Genomic DNA, 23,720 nt, shown 5'->3' on the forward strand with positions numbered 1-23,720 from the left:
CCAACGGCTCGCCCGGGGCCGGTAGTATCGCGAGGCTTGGAAGCGTGCGAGCTCGTGCGCACCACGTTCCAGTCACGCCGCTCCACAGCCTCGTGTGGCCTCAAGCTCTCAGGTGTGCTACCCTGTGACGTGGGCTTGGCCAAACGGGCGGTGCGCTTTAGCCCCACTCCCACCCAGGCCCCACCCTCGCTACCCTTAATGCCCCCCTCCATTGGGGGGGTTTCGGACCAGGCTGGTAGTAACCCCTTCAATCTGGGTTCTCAACTGCCGTAGGCTGGGTTCCACCCAGGCCCCGCCTTTTGAGTCGTATCACCACGCCCCCGAGACAAGACCACGCCCCTATTTCACCAACCTCCTCAGGGCGGGCCAGGTCCCGCCCCCCCGCCGAGTTTCCGCGCTACATTGGCTTAATTTCTTCCTTGGCCCCGCCCCTGAAGCCGGCTCAGTGCCATTATTGGCAGGGCCCCGCCTCGGGTCCCGCCCCCTGCCCGGCTCCCGGCTCCCATTGTCTCGGCAGATGCCGCCTGGTCCAGCTATCGTGCTCGGTATTCAGTTTTAGGGGGTAGCGCTCTTTATCTGGCCCGCGGAGCGGTCCCGCGGCCGAGTACCAGATTCCCAAGTTTGGGCGGCTCTTCTTTCCTCCTTAGGACCCACTTTGCCGTCCCGGGGTGGCTGCAGCTATGTCCGCTCTGCAATCTCTCCTGCTTCTGCTGCTGCCTCTGTGTCCCGGTCCTGGTCCCGGACCCGGGAGCGAGGCAAAGGTCACCCGGAGTTGTGCAGAGACCCGGCAGGTGCTGGGGACCCGGGGATATAGCTTAAACCTAATCCCTCCCGCTCTGATCTCAGGTGAGGAGAAAGAGGAAGACTAGAGAATTGGGGGTGGGGGCGGGGGCGGGGCCTCCCCATCTCACAATAACTCTCTTCCCTTTCAGAGTGACCGTTATACTAATCTTTTCATCCCACAGTAATGTGTGTTCTCCTCCTGTAACTTCCTTACCGGGATCACAATAACCTTCCTATGCACGGAATAGCGCTCTTACTCCATCCCCACCCCAGGAATCCCCTCCTCGTAATTAACACCCCCCTATGTGTTTCTTTCTTCACAGCCATGTTCTCCTCGCTGTTTCTCTGAGCCCCTTCTATGAGAATACTTTATTGCTCACCAAGTAATCCCACCCCTCCAAGCCCCATTCTTCATCCCTAGAAGCTATCCTCAAGTCCCTCGAGGTCTGGGGTGTGGACTGGGGTGTGGACGCTGGGGAGGGTCACCTGAGGACACTGTGACCACTGACTTGGCCCTCAGGGCAGCTGTTAAATAGATGATCCCGTGGCAAACGGGAGTGAACTTGGGATGGGCAAGGAAACAATAAGGCCAGGGATAGGGTCAGGTGGGGAAGAGGGTGCAGACAATAGAAAAGAGACCAGACAGGTAGTGAAGGCATAGTCCCCAGAGATAGGCAGGAAATGGAAGGAATTTTAGGGTATCACTTCCCGCCACTCTTTCACATCTCCTCTGTCCAGGTGAGCACCTCCGGGTCTGTCCGCAGGAGTACACCTGCTGTTCCAGTGAGACAGAGCAGAGGCTGATCAGGGAGAGTGAGAACACCTTCCGAGGCCTGGTGGCAGACAGCGGCTCCTTTCTGGTTCACACACTGGCTGCTCGGCACAGAAAATTTGATGGTGAGGGCATGGGGTCTCCAAACTCAGCTTCATAGCTCCTCTCCGGCACTTAGGACCCCAGCAAGCCCCCTGTCCCCACTCCTTACTCCATCCGTAAAGACTCCACCCTCTTCCAGCCCTGGCTTAGCCCTCCCACCCCCCAGACTCTCTCTCCAGGGCCTGGCCCTCCCTCATTCCCTGTCTGTCCCATCTCTGAGAGTTGCCCAGTTTCTAATTCACTTGTCTTTTCTCTTCTCTCACATCCCCTCTTGCCTCTGCCTGTTCACTTTTCTCCCCTTCTGTGGCCTCACCCACTTTCCACCTGTTTCCCTGCATTTGCTGCAGAGTTTTTTCTGGAGATGCTCTCAGTAGCCCAGCACTCCCTGACTCAGCTCTTCTCCCACTCCTATGGCCGCCTGTATGCCCAGCACGCCCTCATATTCAATGGCCTTTTCTCTCGGCTGCGAGACTTCTATGGGGAATCTGGTGAGGGGTTGGATGACACCCTGGCGGATTTCTGGGCACAGCTCCTGGAGAGAGTGTTCCCGCTGCTGCACCCACAGTACAGCTTCCCCCCTGACTACCTGCTCTGCCTCTCACGCTTGGCCTCATCTACCGATGGCTCTCTGCAGCCCTTCGGGGACTCACCCCGCCGCCTTCGCCTGCAGGTGAGGGATCCTGAGGCCTGAGCTTCAGCCACTTCTGACCTAGTAACCCCTGAACTATGCACCACTCACCTCCAAACTGGCATTCCCCAGTCACCTCTGACCTGGCGATCTTCTCTTCCTGCATCGAAGCCATTTCTGACCTGGTGATCCCTATCTTGAGCTTTAGTCACCGCTGCATGACACAATGCCCCTTGGTCTTTAAGCAAATGTCCCCACCCTCACCACCTCCCATTCCGGGCCCTAGTTTCACACAAACACTTACCTGCCCTTGACCTCCAGCCACCTTTCTGCCAACCCCTCCCTAATCCTAACACCTCGACTTCCTCTGGTTCAACTAAACAGGAAATATGTATTCAATATGCAAAAGGCATTTTCATTTATAGTATCACATTTAGTTGTCATCATAACCCTGCAAGGTAGACAGTCACACCCTTATTTTACAGATGAGAAAACTGAGGCTCCCAGAGGTTAAGCTTTCCAGCCAGTAAATTTAAGTGGTAGAGCCGTGGCTCACACCCAGGTCTTCTGGCTTCAATTTCAGTGTTACTTCTGATACACAATTTCTCTGTCTCTAAGCCCTGTACAACACAATCCCTCCATCTCTTCCCAAGCCTTCTTTTTCTTTAGACTATAATTCCTGTGAGACTCTTGAACCTGCCTCTCTGTACCATCCAACACTCTACCCCCTTTGAGATAACCCCACAAACCTAACACCCACTGCTCTTGGTGCAATCTCTTGGCTCCAGTCTTGACTGACCCATGACAACCTTGTGGTTCTTCTCACCTTCTTTGCCTTATCCCAGATAACCCGGACCCTGGTGGCTGCCCGAGCCTTTGTGCAGGGCCTGGAGACTGGAAGAATTGTGGTCAGCGAAGCGCTTAAGGTTAGAGGGGGCCTGAGTGCGGGCAGCACCAGGGAGCGGGGAGCAGAAGTGAAAGAGACCTCACTAGGAAGAGTCAGCCACCAAACTAGCAGGACAAGGCTGGAGCTCTGTCTGCCTCAAGGCCCTGGTGGCCCAGGATGAATTAGGAAGGAGGGGGCTGGAGTGAAGCCTCCACTGCTCCACAATCCGTGATCTCTGACCACCTCTGAACCTTTGATCCCCTCTTGCCCTCTGTGGACCCATATCCCCCTGTCAGTCCCTGAGGACCTGTTTATCTCCATAGCAGTTCAAGATTGGATACTGCCCCTGCCCAATCTCCCACCACCCCTCAATGATGCCACTTCCCTGCTGCTGAAGGCCAGAAGCCTGGCTTGGCCTCTTTCACTACCCATCCTCTCCCTGACCTTCCAGCCTCACCTTCTGCCTCCTGACTGCCTCCTCCCTACCCAGCTGGGATGGGCTCACTCTTGTCTTTGAATCTTTCCTCAGACCCCCAACTGCCTCTGTAGTTCTACCCCTCCCACAAATCAGTGTCGGCAACCTGGAACCTCCCTCCTCAGTTCTGTGATAATCTCATCTGCTGCTGCGGGGGGAGTCACCAACCCTAGGTGCACACATCCAGCTCTCCACTCAGAGCCTGGGGAAGGTGGGATGGGGCACCAAGCTGGGCTGAGAGCAGCCATGGTGTTTGTGGAGGACACAGCCCCACTCTCTGCCCCCAGGTGCCAGTGTCTGAAGGCTGCAGCCAGGCTCTAATGCGTCTCATCGGCTGTCCCCTATGCCGGGGGGTCCCCTCACTTATGCCCTGCCGGGGCTTCTGCCTCAACGTGGTTCGTGGATGTCTCAGCAACAGGGGACTGGAGCCTGACTGGGGCAACTATCTGGGTGAGGGGATTCAAGAAAGCCCGGAGCCGGGCATGGTGGCTCATGCCTGTAATCACAGCACTTTGAGAGGCTGAGGCAGGAGGATCACTTGAGGCCAGGAGTTGGAGGCCAGGTGGGGCAACATAGCTAGATGACATCTCTACAAAAAAAGAAATTAGCCAGGTGTGGTAGCACACACACCTGTAGTCCCAGTTACCCCTGAGGCTGAGGCAGGAGGATCTTGAGGCCAGGAGTTAGAGCCCAGCCTGAGAAACATAGCTAGACCCCATCTCTACAAAAAAAGAAAGAAAGAGAAAGAAGGAAGGAAGGAAGGAGGGAGGGAGAGAGGGAGGAAGGGAGGGAAGGAAAGAAAGAAAGAAAGAAAGAAAGAAAGAAAGAAAGAAATTAGCAGGCATGGTGGTACACATGCCGGTTACCCAGTTACTCCAGAGGCTGAGGCAGGAGGCTCCCTTGAGCCCAGGAGTGAGAGGCTGCAGTAAGCTGTGATGGTGCCACTCTACTCCAGCCAGGTGAGAGAGTAAGACCCTGTCTTTAAGAAATCCTAAAATTTAAATTTAAATTTTTAAAAAGTCTCTGGGATGGAGGAGGGCTCTTAGTAAGGCGGGGCGTGAACTGAAGAGGAGCTCTAAAGCCACACTGAGGGGGAAGCATGAGAGGGAGTTCATGAGTTTCCCCCAAATACTCTGCTGCTTCTCTAAGACCCGAGTTAGGATTTTTGGGAACATCCTAGTTCACCACTCATCCCATACTTTCTCTCCCTCCCTTAAGATGGTCTCCTGATCCTGGCTGATAAGCTCCAGGGTCCCTTTTCGTTTGAGCTGGCGGCCGAGTCCATTGGGGTGAAGATCTCGGAGGGTTTGATGTACCTGCAGGAAAACAGTGTGAAGGTGTCCACCCAGGTACAGGGGAGAGAAGGGTGGAGGCGAGGCCCGGGGCAAGGACGTTGTAGGTGTCAGGGAGACAGTGTAGGGTATCTGGGAAGAGACTCTGGAGTCAAGAGTGGGGACGCAGTGTGGTTTCACCGCAGGGTGACTGTGTAAGGTCTCTTCTCGGTGCCGCAGGTGTTTCAGGAGTGCGGTCCCCCCAACCCTGTGCCGGCCCGCAACCGTCGAGCCCCGCCGCCCCGAGAAGAGGCAAGCCGGCTGTGGTCGATGGTTACCGAAGAGGAGCGGCCCACGACGGCCGCAGGCACCAACCTGCACAGGCTGGTGCGTGGGGAGGACCGAGAGTTGGGGGTGGGGAGGGCCGGGGCCGGGGCCAGGGATGGATGGGTTGCGCTCCAGCTCGCCCCGCCCCCTTTCGCCCGCACAGGTGTGGGAGCTCCGGGAGCGTCTAGCCCGGATGCGGGGCTTCTGGGCCCGGCTGTCCCTGACGGTATGCGGAGACTCTCGCATGGCAGCGGATGCCTCGCTGGAAGCGGCGCCCTGCTGGACCGGAGCGGGGCGGGGCCGGTGAGCCAAGGGGACGTGGAGGGACGGCAAGGGGCGGGGCCGAGGCCGGGACGGGCGGGGCCGCGCTGGCCAGCGGGAGCTTTGGGGCTGCTCTGCTCGCAGGTACTTGCCGCCGGTGATCGGGGGCACCGCGGCCGAGCAGGTCAACAACCCGGAGCTCAAGGTGGATACCTCGGGCCCCGATGTCCCAACACGGCGGCGTCGGTTACAGCTCCGGGCAGCCACGGCCAGGATGAAGGCGGCCGCACTGGGACACGACCTGGACGGGCAGGACACGGGTGAGACCCGGGCGTCCCTGGTCCCGAGCCCCGCCCACTGCCCTTAAGCCCCTCCCCTCTCCTGGTAGTTCCCACCCGTGCCTCTGCTCTTAGCATTCATTCATTCATTCATTCACTAATTCATTCAACGAGCATTTATTGAGCGTTGACCTCAAAGACTGAGGATAATAGACCAGTGAGGGGGTCTCTATCCTTTCGGGTCAGTAGGGGAGACACAAAAACATTCTTACAGAATAGTGGGAAGCCCCTTATAATGGGCAAAGGGCAGTGGGAAAATGGGGGAGGGGGCAACTTGGGGGAGGCTGGGAAGCCAGGGTGGTGGGTGGGCTGGCTCCCCAGGGTGAAGTTTGCCAGACAGAGAAGCAAGGTACAGCCACTCATTGTTTTTTTCTTTCCTTCTATGTGTCTGTCTCTGTCTCTCTTTGTCACTCTTCCTTCACCCCTCTTCCTGGCTGCTCTCTGCTTCTGTGTATTTCTGATTTTTCTCTTTTCCCATTATCCTCTCTCCCCATCTGCCTGTCTTTTTTCTGTCTGTCTCATTGTCTCCCATTATGATTTCTCCCTTCTGTGTCTGCTGTCTGATCTCTTTTTCCCTCTCTCCCTTCCTTCCTGTCACTCATGATCTTTCTCCCTTCCCCAACCCCGAATCCACCTGTACCTCCCTCCCCTGCCTCTCTCTTTCTGTTTTTATTCCAATTTCTTTTCCTCCTTCCATCTCCCTCTGCCTCTCCTTCCCACCCTGTCTGTCTCTGTCCCTCTTCTTCCTTGCAGATGAGGACGCCAGTGGCTCTGGAGGGGGACAGCAGTATGCAGATGACTGGATGGCCGGGGCTGGGGCTCCCCCAGTCCGGCCTCCTCGGCCTCCATACCCTCCTCGAAGGGATGGTTCCGGGGGCAAAGGAGGAGGTGGCAGTGCCCGCTACAACCAGGGCCGGAGCAGGAGTGGGGGGGCATCTATTGGTTTTCCTACCCAAACCATCCTCATTCTCTCCCTCTCAGCCCTGACCCTGCTTGGACCTCGATAACAGGGGAGGGGTGCCCTAGCATCAGAAGGGTTCATGGCCCTTCCCCTCCTCCCCTCTCAGCTGGGCCTGGGGAGGAGTTGAAGGGGGCTGCAGAGAGGGTAGAGAAGAGACTTTGCAGGTGAATGGCTGGGGCCCCAAATCCAGGAGAGTTCCATCAGGAGTGGGTGGGTGTCCACAATATTTATTTTTTCATTTGGTAACAGGGGAGGGGGATGTGGGGTATTTATTTAGGAAGGACTGTGATTTCCTTAGAGGGTATAGTCTCCAGCCCTCTAAGGCTGGGGCTGGTGATCAGCCCCAACAAAAAGTGAGGAGTTTAGAGTTGCAGCTGGGGAAGGGATTTGAAGGAAGTTGGAAGTGGGGAGGGATAGGGGCATCTGGTCTCAAAAATGGACAAAGCCAGATGCTGACAGGGTGCAGGGCAGGGGACTGGGGGGCATGTGAGTAGGATGAGAGGCTTCATGGGCTTGAATTCTTCCGTTGAGTTTCTTCAGTATCAATTTAACCAAAATTTTAAGAAACAAGGTGGGGGGTGCTCATCTCATGACCTCTGCCATCCACATCCTTCACAAACTCCATGTTTCAGTGTTTTGAGTCCATGTATATTCTGCAAATAAATGGTAATGTATGGGACCCAGAGTGTGGCTTTCCGTGCTGCGTTAGTCTCTAAGCCCTGGCTCCTAGCAGAGGCATCAGAGCCTCTGTGATTGGCTTATTTTCTGCCTGCTTTTCACCTCCCTTGGCATTTGACCCCCAGGGAGGAAATGAGTCTAGGGAATGACCCCTGATCTCCAAATTTTCCATCCTCTGGGCCCCTGAGCATCTTCGTTTGTAAAACAGGGAGAATTGTGGGGACCAAATAGGAACTGTGTGAAAAATCATCTTATCACCTGCAAACTGCTCTTTGAACACGAGGCATTATTACCATTATTATTATTTTGAGATGGACTCTCTTATCGCCCAGGCTGGAGTGCAGTGGTACGATGATCTTTGCTCACTGTAACCTCTGCCTTGAGGGTTCAAGCGATTCTCCTGCCTCAGCCTCTCAAGTGGCTGGGATTACGGGGGCCACCATGCCCGGCTAATTTTTGTATTTTTTAGTAGAGACGGTTTCACCATGTGGGCCAGGCTGGTCTCGAACTCCTGACCTCAGGCTATCCGTCCACCTCAGGCGTGCGATCCACCCACCTCCGGCTCCCAAAGTGCTGGGATTACAGCCATGAGCCACGGAGCAGGGAGGCCACAAGGCATTATTAACCTGACCACACCGCTGCCTCCTGTCTTCAGGGTGGAAGGCCTTGTTCTCTGAGCGTCAGTCTCTGGCTACCTTGCCACGTCCTTGACAATGTCTGCTTTCAAATATCACTTTCTCCTTCTTTCTTTCCCCGTTTGAATGCATCTTTTGTGCTGCGGCAAGCCAAGAGAAAATGGAAGGATTGATTCCCTAAGTGTGAAAGGGGGGTGGAAGTGGTGTCTTCGAAGGGGAGTCTGGGTGCCCTGCCAGAGAGGGGAAGATGCAGTGGGGGAGAGACCTAGAACCGCGATCAAAGCTGAACCGTGATCAAAGCTGCTGCAGCTGCTGGGGCTGGCGGGACAAAGGCAGGAGGGAGGAGCCTGGGCTCTGAGAAAGTTCGTGGGGAAAGTTGAGCTGAGCCAAGAGTCGGGCGGTGGCTGGGGAGGGCAGGAGGGCCCGGCCCGATTTCCCTTGCTGTTCCCCTTGTGGCCTGGTGAGTGGGAAATGAAACCAAAGATAGGACCAGTGGAGGAGCCCTCTAATCTGTGGAAGGAGACATGAGGGATTCATGGGATTCCGGTGGGAGCAACTGACTGGGCAATCACCAAAGCTGGAGGGAACAGAAGGCTGGGTGGAATCTCTAGTCATGGGAAGGGAGAAATAGATGGAAGGAAATGAAGAACTCTGGATAGGGGAGACGCGGCTGGACCTTAGGGGCTGTGACTGGGGAGTGATGCCAGAAGGGGCGGGTCTCTGGGAGTAAAAGTGTGGCTTCTCTCTGCCTGGGGTTACCCCTGCCGGGGGCTGTCCTGCGTTTTTGGAGGGGCCGTGGTTCCTGATCTTGAGTTGTAATCTGAAGGGGCGGGGCCGGACTCCGGGTCGATTAGGAAGCTGGGGCTTTGAGAAGGAACTCCGCAATTAGTGTTTGTGCCTTTCTCCGTATCTTTCTGTCATAGTCTCTCCTCTCTCTCTCTGTCTCTCTCCCTCCCTCCCCCTCTGCAGCCCCACCCTTTCAATCTCCTCTGAATGCACTAAGTTTGGAAAGTGGAATGGGGGGTAAGTCCAGGGATCTGGGTTTCATAAGTAGCCATACATCTCCCCCAGCCCCTGTCGCACGTGGGGGTCTGCCCATGCTGAGAAAGAGGAAAAAGATGTGCTGGAGTTTATAACACAATTGCCCATTGCAAACCCACTCCTGGAAGTCTAACCTCCCTTCCTCCTGCCTGGGTTCATCCACCTCTGATCCTCATTCCCTTTGTTTAGCTTCCCTTCCTGGCCCCAGGATAAGGTTCTTAATCCCCATCTGTGACAGCCAGAGAGGCTCAGGAGGAAGCCAGTGTCGGGACCATGATCTGACCTGAGTGTCTTAATGAGCTGATTGGTCTGATCTCTCTCTTGCTGGCTGTTTCATTCATAATCTGGGTGTTCTTTTTTTCTCTCCTTCCCTTCTAAGTCCGTGAGGCTCAGGGACAGCTGTAGGTGGGGAGCTGGGGAAACTGGAGATAAGAAAATGATAGAGCAGAGGGAGTAGTTGTGGGCCACTTCAAAAGTCTGGGTGTAGACAGCATCCCCAGCCACTCCCCTTCCCTGAACCAGGTCTCAGCTGCAGCAGGTCTCCTCTGCCTCTCTCCTTAGACTCCCCTTCTTCCCCCCTCATTTCCCTTCTAGACGCTGACAGAGGCAAAAATCTGCTAACTCAGGGGGCAGACTCAACCAAGACTGTGAGCAGGCCTGGGGAATGACCCCCCGATCTCCAACTGGCGCCTTCCACGGCTGCACGGCTGTCTACAGCTGTCTCTGCCCCTGTTCCTGGCCCTGGCTCCATCCCTTTCTCACTTCACCCTCCCCCGTGCCACATGGGCCCTCTGTCTCCTGCCAGGACGCTGCGGCTCTGGGGACCTCGGAGCCTGGGGGTGGCTCTGGGAGTCTTCATGACCATTGGCTTTGTGCTCCAGCTCTTGGGAGGGCCCTTCCACAGGAGGTGAGTTCCTACTTTGCCCCAACTCCCTCTAGATGCCCCAAGCTTCCTCTTCCCCATCCCACTGGGGCTGGTGACTCTTGGGGACTCAGAAGCCTCCATGCCCTCTGCCCCTTCTACCCAAGAAGCCCATTTGCTGCTGAGGGACAGGACACTCCCCCTCCATCTCTTCCCAGGCTACAGCCCTTGGCCCCATCCTTACGACCAGCCCTTCTGTCCTGCCCTCCCCGGCAGCGACTGGTGTTCCTGAAGACGCATAAATCCGGAAGCAGCTCTGTGCTGAGCCTGCTTCACAGCTACGGGGACCGGCACGGACTGCGCTTTGCCCTCCCCGCCCGCTACCAGTTTGGCTACCCAAGGCTCTTCCAGGCCTCGAGGGTAAAAGGCTACCGCCCCCAGGGTGGAGGCACCCAGCTCCCCTTCGACATCCTCTGTCACCACATGAGGTTCAACCTAAAAGAGGTAAGGAGTGTCACAGGGGTGGGAGGGACCAGAAAGATGTGATCAGGCTTGGGGCTGACACTACCAAGGGAGGGGACCCAGACCTGGGGGATCCCCAGGCACCATTTTACCCTAATGTTGGACATGGGGGCCACAAAAGTGAGGCTTCCTGCCACCCTCTCTACAGGTGTCCCTTCCCTCATAGTTTCTGGGAGCCCGAGTCCTCCTCTCACTCTGGTTCTTAACTTCAGTCTCTCTCTTTCACCACTGTATTTCCCTGGCATCAGTGCCCTGCCAACTCTGAGCCCCAACTCTCCCTCCAGGTGCACCTTACCCTTCTTTTTTTTTTTGGAAGACAGGGTCTTGCTCTGTTACCTAGGCTGAAGTGCAGTGGCACAATCATAGCTCACTGCAGCCTTGACTTCCCAGGCTCAAGTGATCCTCTCACCTCAGCCTCCTGAGTAGCTGGGGCTAAGGCATGCACCACCACACATGGCTACTTTTTAATTTTTTGTAGACATGGGGTCTTGCTTTGTTGCCCAGGCTGGTCTCAAATTCCTGGGCTTAAATAAATAAATAAATATTCCTGGGCTCAAGTGATCCACTTACCTTGGCCTCCCAAAGGGTTGGGATTATGGGAGTGAGCCACTTTGGCAAGCCTTTGTGTGTGAGTGCGTGCGTGTGTGTGTGTGTGTGTGAGAAAGGGTCTCTCACTCTGTCATCCAGGCTGGAATGCAGTGGTGCAATTATAGCTCACTGCAACCTCAAACTCCTGGACTCAAGAGATCCTCCCACCTCAGCCTCCCAAGTAGCTGGGACTATAGGTGCATGCCACCACACCTGATTAAAAAAAATTTTTTTGTAGAGATGAGGTCTCACTAATGTTGCCCAGGCTGGCCTCAAATGATCCTCCACCTTAGACTTACAAGTACCTATGTTTACACACCCCTTCCCTTTCTTAGCCTCCCTTCCACTGTCACACCAGAGCTCCAGCTCCCCCACTGCTTTCTGACTTGTCTTCTTCAACCCCCTCACAGGTCTGGCATTTTCAAGGATCAGCTGTATGCTTAGCTAGGGGCTAAGCACAGCAGAATAGCTGGGTGGAAGCCCAGTCCTGACCCCCAGGAGCCTCTGTTCTAATAATGGAGACAAGAACATACATAGTCACATACTCAGACACACACAGGAAACCGAGGGCTCCTACAGGAAAAAAATCAATGTGTAATTGAAACATACAGGGAAGAAACTAAACCTGACTGAATTTTTTTTTTTTTTTTTTTTTTGAGACGGAGTTTCCCTCTTGTTACCCAGGCTGGAGTGCAATGGCGCAATCTCGGCTCACCGGAGCCTCTGCCTCCTGGGTTCCGGCAATTCTCCTGCCTCAGCCTCCTGAGTAGTTGGGATTACAGGCACGTGCCACCATGCCCAGCAAATTTTTTGTATTTTTAGTAGAGATGAGGTTTCACCATTTGACCAGGATGATCACGATCTGTTGACCTCGTGATCCACCCGCCTCGGCCTCCCAAAGTGCTGGGATTACAGGCTTGAGCCACCGCGCCCAGCCCTGACTGAATATTTACTAGTGCTGAGTACTAGACTTCCCATCACCTTGCCAGGAAGGCATTTTAAGTGTCTCCATTACACATTTGAGGAGTTCGAGTCTCAGAGAGGTGAAGTGACTTTCACAGATAGAAAAATGGCACCCTACTGAATAGATGTGGAGGAAAAAAAAAAAGAAAGAAAAAAGAAAAATGGCACCCACTAGGCACAGTGGCTTACCCCTATAACCCCAGCACTTTAGGAGGCCAAGATGGAGAATCACTTGAGCCCGCAGTTTGAGACCAGCCTGGGCAACACGTGCATGTGTGTGTATCTGAAATGGTGAGAAGAATATTCACCAAAGCGGCGAGGCTTTCTGGAGAGGGGGTGTTATTTTACTTTCTTATTTAATTTTATTTCTTTATTTATTTTGAGACAGAGTCTTGCTCTTTTCTCCTGGCTGGAGTGTAGTGGCACGATCTCGGCTCACTGAAACCTCCACCTCCTGGGTTCAAGCAATTCTTGTGCCTCCCAAGTAGCTGGGACTACAGGCCTGTGCCACCACACCCGGCAAATTTTTGTACTTTTAGTAGAGATGGGGTTTCGCCATGTTGACCCGGTTGGTCTTGAACTCGTGACCTCTGGTAATCGGCCTGCCCTCGTCTTCCCAACGTGCTGGGATGATAGGTGTGAGCCACAGTGGCCAGCTGAGAGTGAGGATTTTAAAGGAAGAGGTGGACATGGCTGTGGTAAGGAGAACATCAGGCATTCTTAGAGGGAGCAAACCAGCAGCAAGGACATGGTGGGGTGCATGTGTGTGTGCATGTAAGAGGGAGAATGTCTGTACTGGGGGTAGAACTTCAGCAGGGGCTGCAAAGTCACCCTTGCCAAAGCTAGAGCTGGAGACAGCAGCTGAGGACATGGGTGTGCTCTAATGGGCAAGCTAAAGGCCAGTGTTAGAAGTGAGGCAATGACAGTGACCTTTGAGGTAGGTTTCTCCAGGGGCTAGGGTGATGGCCTTCCCTGACACCACCATTCATTCACTACCAACTGTGTTCCGGACACTTGCACATTCATCCAGATAAGTGTTACCCAGTTACACAGATTTCTAGATGGAGGACTGAAGGCTCTGAGACGTTCAATAACACATCCAAAGTCACAGAATTAGTAAATGGCAGAGTGGGATTTTATTCCAGGTCCATCAGATGCCAAAGACTGTTTTTTTCAGTTTCCCCTCTGCTTTCAAAGAGACCTACAGGGCCAGGCGTGGTGGCTCATGCCTGTAATCCGAGTGCTTTAGGATGCTGAGGTTGGAGGATGACTTGAGCCCAGGAGCTCAAGGCCAATCTGGGAAACATAGCAAGTCCCTGTCTCTACAAAAAAAAAAAAAAAATTAAAAATTAACAGGGCATGTTGGTGTGCACCTATAGTCCCAGCTACTCAGGAGGACTATAGTAGGTTGGGGAATCCCTTGAGCCCAGGAGTTTTTAAGCGTGCAGTGAGCTATGATATGCTGCCTAGATGACAGAGCAAGGAGACAGTCTCTCCAAAAAAAAAGAAGAAAATAAACAATCAGAAGCTAAAATACTCATTTCCCATTTCCACCCCCGACCCACGCCCCCCCCCCCAAAAAAAGAGAGGTTCACAGGCTGTTGTTCAGGTGTGCCATATTTGCAGAGCTGACTGAAGAACACCATGACAGAGAGAAGTCAGATTCAATAATGGAAGTCATTTTTGGAGGCAGAAACCCTTCAAGGAGTCCAGGAGCTAGGTTCTGACCTGCATCAGCCTGCAGGGCCACGTTAGGGTGTGGTGCAGCCTGATCTCCACCTTCCTTCTTGCAGAGCCATAGAATCACATGTCCCAGTCCTCAGGGCAGCATCCTACCAGGCAGCTGTGGCTTCCCAGGGCCTTAGCTCAGGGTGTATTTTGCCCTCTGGGATGCCCAGGACTCCCTGATGTGTTTTACCATTCAAACCCCTGAAGTCTCCAACCATTCTGGGCCTGCCCTATCCACCTGCTGCCTATGCCCCAGATGGCATTATAGTTGCTCCTTCTCACTCTGCTGCCAAAGTGATGCCCTTCGTATGCCCTGAGGAGGCTAGGGCCAGTTCCCTTCCTGGAGCTATGACCAACAGTCCCAGGGCAGGCACTCAATAGGTTTTGCTGGAGAAATGAGTACAAAGGTTGGTTCCTAGAGGTTTTACTGACCAAGGCAGACAGAAATGCCCAAGGAAATTAATGTTCTCCAGGAGTTTCCTATGCTCCAGGTTTCCTTCCCTCCTTTCTTTCTCTTTTTTATTTTCCTTTTCCCTCCTCTCTCTTCCCTTGCCCTTCCCCTCCCTCTTCCTCCATCCGCTCCCTCCCTCTCCCCTCCTCTTCTCCTCCCCTTTCCTTCCTTCCTTTCTTCTTCCCTTCCTTCTCCCTCCCTCCTTTCTTCTCTCTCTTGTGCGAATGCACTCCTCTTTCTTTCTTTTTTTGAGAAGCAGTCTCACTCTGTCACTTAGGCTGGAGTACAGTCATGCAACCTCTACCACCCAGATTCAAGCGATTCTCCTGCCTCAGCCTCCCAAGTAGCTGGGATTACAGGTGCCTGCCACTGCACCCAGCTTATTTTTTGTAATTTTAGTAGAGACAAGTTTTCACCATCATGGCCAGTCTGGTCTTGAACTCCTGACCTCATGATCCACCCCCATTGGCCTCCCAAAGTGTTGGGATTACAGGTATGATCCACCGCCACCAGTCCCTTTCTTTCAAGGCAGGGTCCTGCTGCATTGCTCAGGCTTGTCTTAAAATTCTGGGCTCAAGCGATCCTACACCTCAGCCTCTTGAGAAGCTAGGACTACAGGTATGTGCCAGGATGCCCTAACTTATTTTTAAGTTCTGGGATACATGTGCAGAACATGCAGGTTTGTTACATAGGTATACATGTGCCACGATGGTTTGCTGCACCTATCAACCCGTCATCTAGGTTTTAAGCCTTGTATGCATTAGGTATTCTTCCTAATGCTCTCCTTCCCCTTGGCCCCGACCCCATGACAGGACCGGGTGTGTGTTGTTCCCCTCCCTGTGTCCATGTGTTCTCATTGTTCAACACCCACCTACTTATGAGTGAGAACATGTGGTGTTTGGTTTTCTGTTCCTGTGTTAGTTTGCTGAGAACGATGATGGCTTCCAGCTTCCTCCATGTACCTGCAAAGGTCATTATCTCATTCTTTTTTACAACTGCATAGTATTCCATTGTGTATATGTGCTAAATTTTCTTTATCCAGTCTATCATTAATTGCCCTGCTAATTTTTTTAGTTTTATTTTTGTAGAGACATGGTCTCAATATGTTGCCCAGGGTGGCCTCAGCAACATAGCAATGCTCAAGTCATCCTCCTGCCTCAGCCTCCAGAGTAGCTGGGACTACAGGCACACATCATATGCCTGGCTCTGTGCTCCAGGTTTCTTTGTATGTTTATCTCATGTATCTTTCATAATCACTTGGGAAAGTATGATTATCCCCATTTTGCAGATAAGCAGGTTGAGTCTCAGAGATGTTAAGTAACTTGCCACGCAGCAAGTGATGGAAGCCGGGGATTCCTAGCAGAGCTGGGAGAAGGAGGTTTAAGGAGCCTGGATAGGTGGACACGTGGCTTGTGCATACTTATGCATGTAGGGTCCAGGCCTACAGGGTCCTGTGAGCCCCTCTTTACAGGTGTGGAGACGAGAAACTGTGGAAATAAAAGACACAAGACACCAAGAAAGAGAAAACAGAGTTTGGGCCCAAGGGTCTACTGCCAACCAAAGTGCAGAGTCTGGCAGTGGCCCCAAGTGCCTGGACGCCCTGATTTTATTGAGTACAAAGCAGGGAGTAGGGTGGGTAGGGCCAGGCCTTGGTGGTCAATGATAGGATCAAGTAAATCACATGTCTTGGAGATAGGGGCCCAGGACTTTCAAGTAACCAAGGCGAGGAGAAAACTTAATGCATCAGCACTTTTCGCATACTTGTCAAAAATATCAAGGGCATTAAGATTTATGTTACTATTACCAATTCTTATCTTCTAAGAAAAAGAGGAGCCAGGTACAGAAGCGGAACATGAAAGTAGACATGGGACGTGACCACTGAAGTGCAGCATCACATAGAGACAATTAAGCCCCCTGGATGTCCGTGGGTTTCCCTGACAGCTGTCAGGCCTACCACAAGAGCTTGGAGAAGCAGAGTTTTCTCCTAACTCCCCCAGGAAGGAGATGTCTTGGCCATTTTGGATGTCTCCTTCCCTAGCTGGCTAAACAGTGGGCGCTTTCCCAGCACTAACACTGCGGCACAGCCGAGGCGCCCTCCAGCAGCCTTTATGCAGTCATGACAGAGGGCTTAGAGCATCTTGCCTCAGGGCCACCTCCTTCCCAATACCTCTTCAGTTCCACACTTCATGACCTGAGAATCATTAGTAAAATTAAAAGGTTATGCTGAGTATATATATCTTTATGATTACATGTGAATAACTAAATGATTATATATGATTATATATAGGAATAACTATGTGCTTATATTTCTAATTCTTTTCTAATTCAATATTCATATGGGGGCAGGCTGAGGTTTTAGACCTTTGCCTTGGCACTTGCGGGGTTCCCCCCGACATATGCATACCTGCTCCCCAGCCCAGTTCTCTCTCTCTGTGTCTGTCTTCTCTCCTCTGCAGGTACTTCAGGTCATGCCTTCTGACAGCTTCTTTTTTTCCATTGTCCGTGACCCAGCGGCTCTGGCTCGCTCTGCCTTCTCCTACTATAAATCCACCTCATCAGCCTTCCGCAAGTCGCCATCCTTGGCTGCCTTCTTGGCCAATCCTCGAGCCTTCTACAGGCCTGGGGCCCGTGGGGACCACTATGCTCGCAACTTACTATGGTTTGACTTTGGCCTCCCCTTTCCCCCAGAGATGAGGACCAAGAGTGGGAATCTTCATCCCCCAAGAGACCCCAATGCCCCAGAGCTGCAGGTCCTGCCCTCTGGTGCTGGCCCTCAGGCCCAAGCCCTCAATCCCAATGCCCTCATCCATCCTGTTTCCACTGTTGCTGATCATGGCAGCCAGATGTCAAGCCCTGCCTCTTTCGATATGGGGTCTTCATCCTTCATTCAGTGGGGTCTGGCCTGGCTGGACTCTGTCTTTGACCTGGTAATGGTGGCAGAGTACTTTGATGAGTCATTGGTTCTGCTGGCAGACGCCCTGTGCTGGGGTCTGGATGATGTGGTAGGCTTCATGCACAATGCCCAGGCTGGACGTGAGCAGGGCCTCAGCACTGTCAGCAACAGTGGACTGACTGCAGAGGACCAGCAGCTGACAGCACGGGCCCGAGCCTGGAACAACCTGGACTGGGCTCTCTATGTCCACTTCAACCGCAGTCTCTGGGCACGGATAGAGAAATACGGCCAGCGTCGGCTGCAAACAGCTGTGACTGAGCTCCGGGCTCGCCGGGAGGCCCTGGCCAAACACTGTCTGGTAGGGGGTAAGGCTTCTGACCCCAAATACATCACTGATCGCCGGTTCCGCCCCTTCCAGTTTGGGTCAGCTAAGGTTTTGGGCTATAAACTTCGGAGTGGATTGAGCCCCCAAGACCAAGAGGAGTGTGAGCGCCTGGCTACTCCTGAGCTCCAGTACAAGGACAAGCTGGATGCCAAGCAGTTCCCCCCAACTGTCTCACTGCCCCTCAAGACTTCAAGGCCACTCTCCCCATAGACATCAGACTACAGATTTAGGTGAAAAAGCACCCATGTTTGAAAGGCACACGGGATGAGTTGGGGGGCAGCAAGATGCCACTTCTGCATCTCTCAGAAGGGATGGGGCTTCGATGTACTCCCAGCAGTGCTTCCCTCCTCCACTCATTTTGCCCCTTTCTTTATTTTATTTTTTTGAGACAGAGCCTCGCTCTATCCCCCAGACTTGAGTGCAGTGGCACAATCTGGGCTCACTGCAACCTCTGCCTCCCAGGTTCAAGCGATTCTCCTGCGTCAGCCTCCCAAGTAGCTGGGATTACAGGTACATGCCAACACACCCAGCTAATTTTTATATTTTTAGTATAGACAGGGTTTCAACATGTTGGTCAGGCTGATCTCGAACTCCTCACCTCAGGTGATCCACATGGCTCTGCCTCCCAAAGTGCTGAGATTACAGGCTTGAGCCACCACACCAGCCTCCACTTCCCCTTTCCTGCCCCAAAGGCAGATCCATATCACCAAAGCTCCCTAGAGGGGCAAAAGATGGAGCGAGCCACAGAAAGTTTGGTGCATGGTGAGTTGGAATAATATGTCCATTTCTCTACCAAATATTTGTTACTAGACTGTTCATTTCATTTTGAAATGTTTGCTGAATGAATAAATAATCTGAAACTTCTACTTGATTTATGGAGGGTGGAAAGGGGAGGGATGGAGAAATCTTCCTGGGAGAGGTGGGGTTGGAAGGCGTCTTTTTTTTTTTTTTTTTTTTTTGAGACAAGATCTCACTCTGTCACCCAGGCTGCAGTCCAGTGTCCCAATCATAGCTCACTACAGCTTCAAACTCCTGGGCTCAAAAGAGCCTCCTGTGTAGGCCTCCTAAGTAGCTGGGATTACAGGTGCGCACTACCGCGCCCGAATAATTTTAAAATTTTTTGCAGAGCGGAGGTCTTGCTATGTTGGCCAGGCTGGTCTCAAACTCCTGACCTCAAGCGATCCTCCCGCCTCGGCCTCCCACAGTGCTGGGATTATAGGCGTGAGCCACCCCGCCCGACGGGGTACTTCATACATTTCTTTTCCAAGAAGCTTGGCGGCAACCCCAGCTTGTATTCTTCTCTGCCTCAGAGCAGCCGGACCCCGCCCCCTCCTCCAAGGTCCGGGCACCCGCAGAGTTTGGGGCCTTGGCGGCCACGCCCCCTCCTTTCCGCTTCCGGTTTGTCTCCAGTCCTTCGGCTCCGTACTCCGGTTCCGGCGCCGGCGGGGTCTCGGTTCCGGGTTCGTTGCCCGGGTGCCGGGACCGGGCGGGTCTCTCGGGCCGCCCCAGCCACGCGCAGCAGCCCGAGGTGTCCGGGCCCTCTGGACCCATCTTAGCGGGCCCCGCCGGAGATCAGCCTCCGGCCCCGGCTCCCGGTCCCGCCGTCCTCGCCTCCCCATGGAGTCCCAGTGCGACTACTCCATGTACTTCCCGGCCGTGCCGCTGCCGCCGCGCGCGGAGCTGGCAGGGGACCCTGGCCGGTACCGGGCGCTGCCCAGGCGCAACCATCTGTATTTGGGGGAGACTGTCCGCTTCCTGCTGGTGTTGCGCTGCCGGGGCAGCACGGGGTCCGGCGTCGGGGGCGGCCCGGGCTTGGGCTCCCGAGGGGCCTGGACAGAACTGGCAACGGCCCTGGCTGCCCTGGCCTCGGTCAGCGCCGGAGGCGGGATGCCGGGGGGCGGAGGCGCCGGTGACCAGGATTCGGAGCCCCCAGGGGGAGGGGATCCTGGGGGTGGGGGTTTGTTCCGAGGCTGCAGCCCCCTTCTCACCCACGGCCCGGGCCCTGCTACCTCAGGGGGAGCGACCACGGTGAGGAGCTTTGGGGGACCCGGCACAGGGCGGAGGGGCGGTTTGCTGGGGGCCTGAAGCAGGAGGCAGATGACCTGCAGGTCTTAAAGGGAAAGGCTGCAGGCTGCCTCTGACTCGCTCCTGACCTCTTCACCCCTTTCCCAACCCCAGCTGCCTGTGGAGGAACCGATTGTGTCCACAGATGAGGTCATCTTCCCACTCACCGTTTCACTGGATAGACTGCCCCCAGGGACACCTAAAGCCAAGGTAAGATGAGCAAGGGGTGGAGCTGTTGTCCCAATTCAGATACCTTTTCCGGGCTCAGCCATCTGTCTCTCCTCTTGATAGATTGTAGTGACTGTGTGGAAGCGGGAGGTTGAGGCACCAGAGGTCAGAGATCAAGGCTACCTGCGATTGCTGCAAACCCGATCTCCTGGGGAGACCTTCCGGGGCGAGCAGAGCGCTTTCAAGGCCCAAGGTGGGGAGGAGAGCGCAGAGGCGAAGGGCTAGAGTCTGGGTATTGGAGAACAGAGGGGAGGAGTCACACTGTAAAGTGGCTAATGGGCTCCGAGAAGAGAAAGGTGAGAACTCTGGGTTGGAGGTGAGGTCCGCCCCCAGACCATCACTTCTTGACCCCACCCCCTCCCTCAGTGAGCACGCTGCTGACTCTGCTGCCCCCTCCGGTTCTGAGATGCCGGCAGTTCACTGTGGCTGGAAAACACTTGACCGTGCTCAAGGGTAAGCAAGTTGGCCGGCTCCAGCCTCTGGGAGCAGTAAGGGAACTGATTGGATGCAGGTCCTCTAGGCAGGCTGGTGGCGTAGGTCTGGTTTTTTCTGGGTAAAGGTGGGGCCTGAGGGTCCAGCTATTCTGAACCGAGTTGGTCCTCTCCAACAGTGCTGAACAGTTCCTCCCAGGAGGAAATCTCCATCTGGGATATCCGAATCCTCCCCAACTTCAATGCCAGTTATCTACCTGTCATGCCCGATGGCTCTGTGCTGCTGGTCGACAATGTCTGGTGAGGTCCTGGGAGGTGTGAGGCTGTAAAGTGGTGGGGATGGCGTCAGGGGCCAAGCTCTGGCATGGGGAGACCATGCCCTGTCCTCTTTTCTGAGCTAGTCACCAGTCTGGGGAAGTCTCCATGGGCTCCTTCTGCCGACTACCTGGCACCTCTGGCTGCTTCCCCTGCCCACTGAATGCCCTGGAGGAACACAACTTCCTGTTTCAGCTGAGAGGGGGTGAGCAGCCCCCTCCAGGGGCCAAGGAGGTGAGCATAAGTGGCTAGTGTGTTCAAGGAAAAGGGATAAGGCAGTGGGAGGGAAAGACCAGGTGGCTGACTCAAGATGGGAGGGGCACTTTTAATGCCTCCACCAACCCCCTTTGTCCCTCCCGCAGGGCCTGGAAGTTCCCCTGATTGCTGTGGTTCAGTGGTCCACCCCGAAGCTGCCATTCACTCAGAGCATCTATACACACTACCGGTAAGTGTGGATCCTAGAGGAGGAACCATGGCATTTGCCTTTGTGGCCTGACACACACAGCCAGCAGCCCTCTTTCACCACTCCTAGCCTGCCCAGTGTCCGCCTAGATCGCCCATGTTTCGTGATGACCGCTTCTTGTGAGTCCCCTGTTCAGACCTACGAACGTTTCACTGTCACCTACACGCTGCTCAACAATCTCCAAGACTTCCTTGCTGTGAGGCTAGTGTGGACCCCGGAGCACGCACAGGCTGGTAGGTCAGCTGCCAGGTGGGGATCTGGTCCCCAGGGAGGGGAGGGGAAAGAGAACAGCCAGGATAGTGAAAAGAGCCACACTTGGTGCCAGTCCCACCAGAGGAGGTGACTTGTGGCAGGCAGCTTCCGCCCTGTACCTGGGTGGTCTCCACAGGGTCCCAAATGGAGAGCTTAGAGAGGCAGTGGGGCAGAGTGACTTTCAGGGCATGGAAACTGGAGCTTTACTCACTGCTGTGAGCTCTACTTCTCTCCTTTACTAGCTGTGTAACCTTGAGTAAGTTACTTAACCTCTCTGGGCCTCAGAGTCCTCATCTCTAAAATAGAGCGACTCCTATCTTATGGGACTGTCATGCAGATACTGAGTTAATATACGTGATGTGCTTAGGACAGACCCTTCACACAGTAAGTATTAGCCACTGTTATCTACAATATGCACAAAAGATAACGTTTGCTCAGTTTACTCTACAGAGTGGCTTTGAGGATCAGATGAGACTGTGCTGGCGAAGGCCCTATGGGAATGAGGAACGCTGTAGTGTTTGCTGGTCCCTGTTTCTGCCCCCCAGGAAAGCAGCTGTGTGAGGAGGAGCGCCGGGCCATGCAGGCCGCCCTGGACTCCATCGTCTGCCACACGCCCCTCAACAACCTCGGCTTTTCCCGGAAGGGCAGCGCGCTCACCTTCAGTGTGGCCTTCCAGGCTTTGAGGACAGGGCTCTTCGAGGTGGGCTGGGGAGGGTCTGGGCTGAGTGCTGAGTGGTGCAGAATGCTGGGGTGGGCAGAGGCAGGACACTTAGATTTTGGGGATGAAATAAAAAGCCAGGCAGAGGGAAGGTGGGATTTAGATTTGACATCTGTCTGTCACTTGGGGAAGATCATTTGGAAGGAAGCCTGGGCCCTGGAAGCCGAGCTGGCATGCTGACCTGCTTCTCCCCGCAGCTGAGTCAGCACATGAAACTGAAGCTGCAGTTCACGGCCAGCGTGTCCCACCCTCCGCCTGAGGCCCGGCCCCTCTCCCGCAAGAGCAGCCCCAGCAGCCCTGCTGTCCGGGACTTGGTAGAGAGGCACCAGGCTAGCCTGGGCCGCTCCCAGTCCTTCTCCCACCAACAGCCTTCCCGAAGCCACCTCATGAGGTACAGAACCAGGGGGTGTGGCATGGGACTGGGTGAGGCTGGGGGCAAGGAAGGTCCCGGGTCTGACCAGCACCCACAGCCTCTGCCTTCCCCTAGGTCGGGCAGTGTGATGGAGCGCAGGGCCATCACGCCCCCCGTGGCCTCTCCTGTTGGCCGCCCCCTCTACCTGCCCCCGGACAAGGCTGTGCTGTCTCTGGACAAGATTGCCAAGCGCGAGTGCAAGGTCCTGGTGGTGGAACCCGTCAAGTAGCACCATGCCAGCTCTGCTCCCTCTTACACTCCAGAGACCCAACGCCCCCAGAGGGGATCCCTGCTCCCGAGCTTTGCCTCCCCTGGGATGCCTCCCAGATGGGGGTGAAGAGGCCCGGCAGTGCTGCCTGACTGTGTCTGCTGATGAGGGATGGGGGAAGAAGCTGTGAAGTGGGCGGGCGTGGCTGGGACTAAGCCACCAGTATTCCCCAAGTTCCTGTGGGGAGGGCTGGCCCCACCCCTAAGCTAGGGCAGGGGTTCCCAGAGCTCCCTTGCCCCCCGCCCATGACCCTGGTTCTAAGTTTACAAACTCTCTTCCTCATTCCCGTTCCGTTCTTTCCCACCTCTGACATTCCCTCCCTCCATCCCTGTCCCTCCCGCAGGGCTGATATCAGAGGGTGGTGATGGGTAAGGGCCCCTGACAGTGACCCTCCTGTCTCGGGTTGGGGACAGAGCCAGGTGGCCTCCTTCTGCCCCTTCATGTTTACGTTTGCAGCCTGAAGCACTTTAAGTTTTTTTTTTTTTTGTCAGTTCCTGTAACTTATTCTCCAACCATTGCTTCCAACTGAAATAAGACTATTAAATGCCTGTTCAGGAGGGAGAAGGATGACTAGTTTGTGTATGTATTGCTGGGAAGAGCAGAGGTCACCAGGGCTCAGGGCGACTCCCTTCCCCTCCAACTTTTTTTTTTTTTTTTTTTGGAGACAGAATCTTGCTCTGTCACCAGGAAGCTAGAGTGCAGGAGTGTGATCTCGGCTTACTGCAACCTCTGCCTCCCAAGTTCAAATGATTCTTCTGCCTCAGCCTCCTGAGTAGCTGGGACTACAGGCATGTGCCACCACGCCCTGCTAATTTTTTGTATTTTTAGTAAAGATGGGGTTTTGCCATATTGGCCAGGCTAGGTTCGAACTTCTGACCTGTGACTTGCTCAAATCCCAAAGTGCTGGGATTACAGGCATGAGCCACCACACCCAACCCCCTCCAACTTTTTTCTGCTTCCCAGTTCCATAGCACACAGAAGCAGCCCTGCTGCACCCAACTTGGGCTAAGGTGCATGAC

The 23,720-nt window shown here is 54.5% G+C and overlaps 4 protein-coding genes across 13 annotated transcripts in view; 3 read left to right on the forward strand and 1 right to left on the reverse strand.

Annotated features, from left to right (window-relative positions):
• The window catches only part of STAG3 (STAG3 cohesin complex component), a 38,832-nt gene extending 37,965 nt beyond the window's left edge, over window positions 1-867 (reverse strand). Inside the window, exon 1 of one of the 2 annotated variants that reach the window (XM_078356293.1) lies at window positions 655-867. The gene's annotated coding sequence lies outside the window, so the exon portion shown is untranslated. Of the gene's footprint in view, window positions 1-193; window positions 267-654 lie in introns of those variants that run through there. The other variant, XM_078356291.1, reaches the window with a different exon arrangement.
• On the forward strand, window positions 39-7,487 carry GPC2 (glypican 2). Of its 2 annotated transcripts, none has more exons than XM_078356429.1 (11): window positions 39-112; window positions 648-846; window positions 1,522-1,680; window positions 2,005-2,327; window positions 3,131-3,211; window positions 3,934-4,096; window positions 4,865-4,995; window positions 5,158-5,304; window positions 5,408-5,547; window positions 5,650-5,825; window positions 6,597-7,487. In XM_078356429.1, exons 2-11 carry the CDS (start codon window positions 681-683, stop codon window positions 6,848-6,850), a joined length of 1,740 nt encoding a protein of 579 aa, XP_078212555.1. In that variant the 5' UTR covers window positions 39-112; window positions 648-680; the 3' UTR covers window positions 6,851-7,487. The 2 variants fall into 2 exon arrangements, with proteins under 2 accessions (XP_078212555.1, XP_035137445.1); XM_035281554.3 differs by lacking the exon at window positions 39-112 and adding an exon at window positions 498-545.
• A 1,018-nt stretch (window positions 7,488-8,505) lies between these two features.
• Window positions 8,506-18,414, forward strand: GAL3ST4 (galactose-3-O-sulfotransferase 4). Of its 3 annotated transcripts, none has more exons than XM_078356432.1 (5): window positions 8,506-8,577; window positions 9,087-9,140; window positions 9,753-10,065; window positions 10,239-10,524; window positions 16,729-18,414. In XM_078356432.1, the coding sequence occupies exons 3-5, from the start codon at window positions 9,941-9,943 to the stop codon at window positions 17,758-17,760; spliced, it is 1,443 nt and encodes a 480-aa protein (XP_078212558.1). In that variant the 5' UTR covers window positions 8,506-8,577; window positions 9,087-9,140; window positions 9,753-9,940; the 3' UTR covers window positions 17,761-18,414. The 3 variants fall into 3 exon arrangements, with proteins under 3 accessions (XP_078212558.1, XP_054104113.1, XP_035137484.1); XM_054248138.2 differs by lacking the exon at window positions 9,087-9,140 and adding an exon at window positions 14,801-14,890; XM_035281593.3 differs by lacking the exon at window positions 9,087-9,140.
• A 544-nt stretch (window positions 18,415-18,958) lies between these two features.
• Window positions 18,959-23,265, forward strand: TRAPPC14 (trafficking protein particle complex subunit 14). 6 transcript variants are annotated; one of them, XM_035281562.3, is made up of 11 exons: window positions 18,959-19,578; window positions 19,729-19,824; window positions 19,906-20,035; window positions 20,209-20,295; window positions 20,453-20,573; window positions 20,675-20,822; window positions 20,951-21,033; window positions 21,121-21,284; window positions 21,849-22,003; window positions 22,219-22,412; window positions 22,509-23,265. In XM_035281562.3, the coding sequence occupies exons 1-11, from the start codon at window positions 19,168-19,170 to the stop codon at window positions 22,660-22,662; spliced, it is 1,743 nt and encodes a 580-aa protein (XP_035137453.1). In that variant the 5' UTR covers window positions 18,959-19,167; the 3' UTR covers window positions 22,663-23,265. The 6 variants fall into 6 exon arrangements, with proteins under 6 accessions (XP_035137453.1, XP_035137465.1, XP_035137457.1 ...); XM_035281574.3 differs by having other exon boundaries at window positions 18,959-19,250; XM_035281566.3 differs by having other exon boundaries at window positions 18,959-19,078.
• Window positions 23,266-23,720: the final 455 nt, after the last annotated feature.

Source organism: Callithrix jacchus, chromosome 2 (genome assembly GCF_049354715.1).
Source record: "Callithrix jacchus isolate 240 chromosome 2, calJac240_pri, whole genome shotgun sequence".
Classification (NCBI taxonomy): Eukaryota; Metazoa; Chordata; class Mammalia; order Primates; family Cebidae; genus Callithrix; species Callithrix jacchus.

What these genes read in the sequence shown, in the direction of transcription:
- GAL3ST4 (XM_054248138.2), top strand. Translation starts at nt 9,941, where the DNA reads ATGGGCCCTCTGTCTCCTGCCAGGACGCTGCGGCTCTGGGGACCTCGG. An exon ending in GGAGGGCCCTTCCACAGGAG is followed by an intron (nt 10,066 to 10,238) that starts GTGAGTTCCTAC and finishes ATCTCTTCCCAG; the next exon opens with GCTACAGCCCTTGGCCCCAT. An exon ending in TGAGGTTCAACCTAAAAGAG is followed by an intron (nt 10,525 to 14,800) that starts GTAAGGAGTGTC and finishes CTTTCTTTCAAG; the next exon opens with GCAGGGTCCTGCTGCATTGC.
- TRAPPC14 (XM_035281562.3), top strand. Translation starts at nt 19,168, where the DNA reads ATGGAGTCCCAGTGCGACTACTCCATGTACTTCCCGGCCGTGCCGCTG. An exon ending in CAGGGACACCTAAAGCCAAG is followed by an intron (nt 19,825 to 19,905) that starts GTAAGATGAGCA and finishes TCCTCTTGATAG; the next exon opens with ATTGTAGTGACTGTGTGGAA. An exon ending in CCCCTCCAGGGGCCAAGGAG is followed by an intron (nt 20,823 to 20,950) that starts GTGAGCATAAGT and finishes TCCCTCCCGCAG; the next exon opens with GGCCTGGAAGTTCCCCTGAT.
- GPC2 (XM_078356429.1), top strand. Translation starts at nt 681, where the DNA reads ATGTCCGCTCTGCAATCTCTCCTGCTTCTGCTGCTGCCTCTGTGTCCC. An exon ending in TGGTCAGCGAAGCGCTTAAG is followed by an intron (nt 3,212 to 3,933) that starts GTTAGAGGGGGC and finishes CTCTGCCCCCAG; the next exon opens with GTGCCAGTGTCTGAAGGCTG. An exon ending in TGACTGGGGCAACTATCTGG is followed by an intron (nt 4,097 to 4,864) that starts GTGAGGGGATTC and finishes CCCTCCCTTAAG; the next exon opens with ATGGTCTCCTGATCCTGGCT.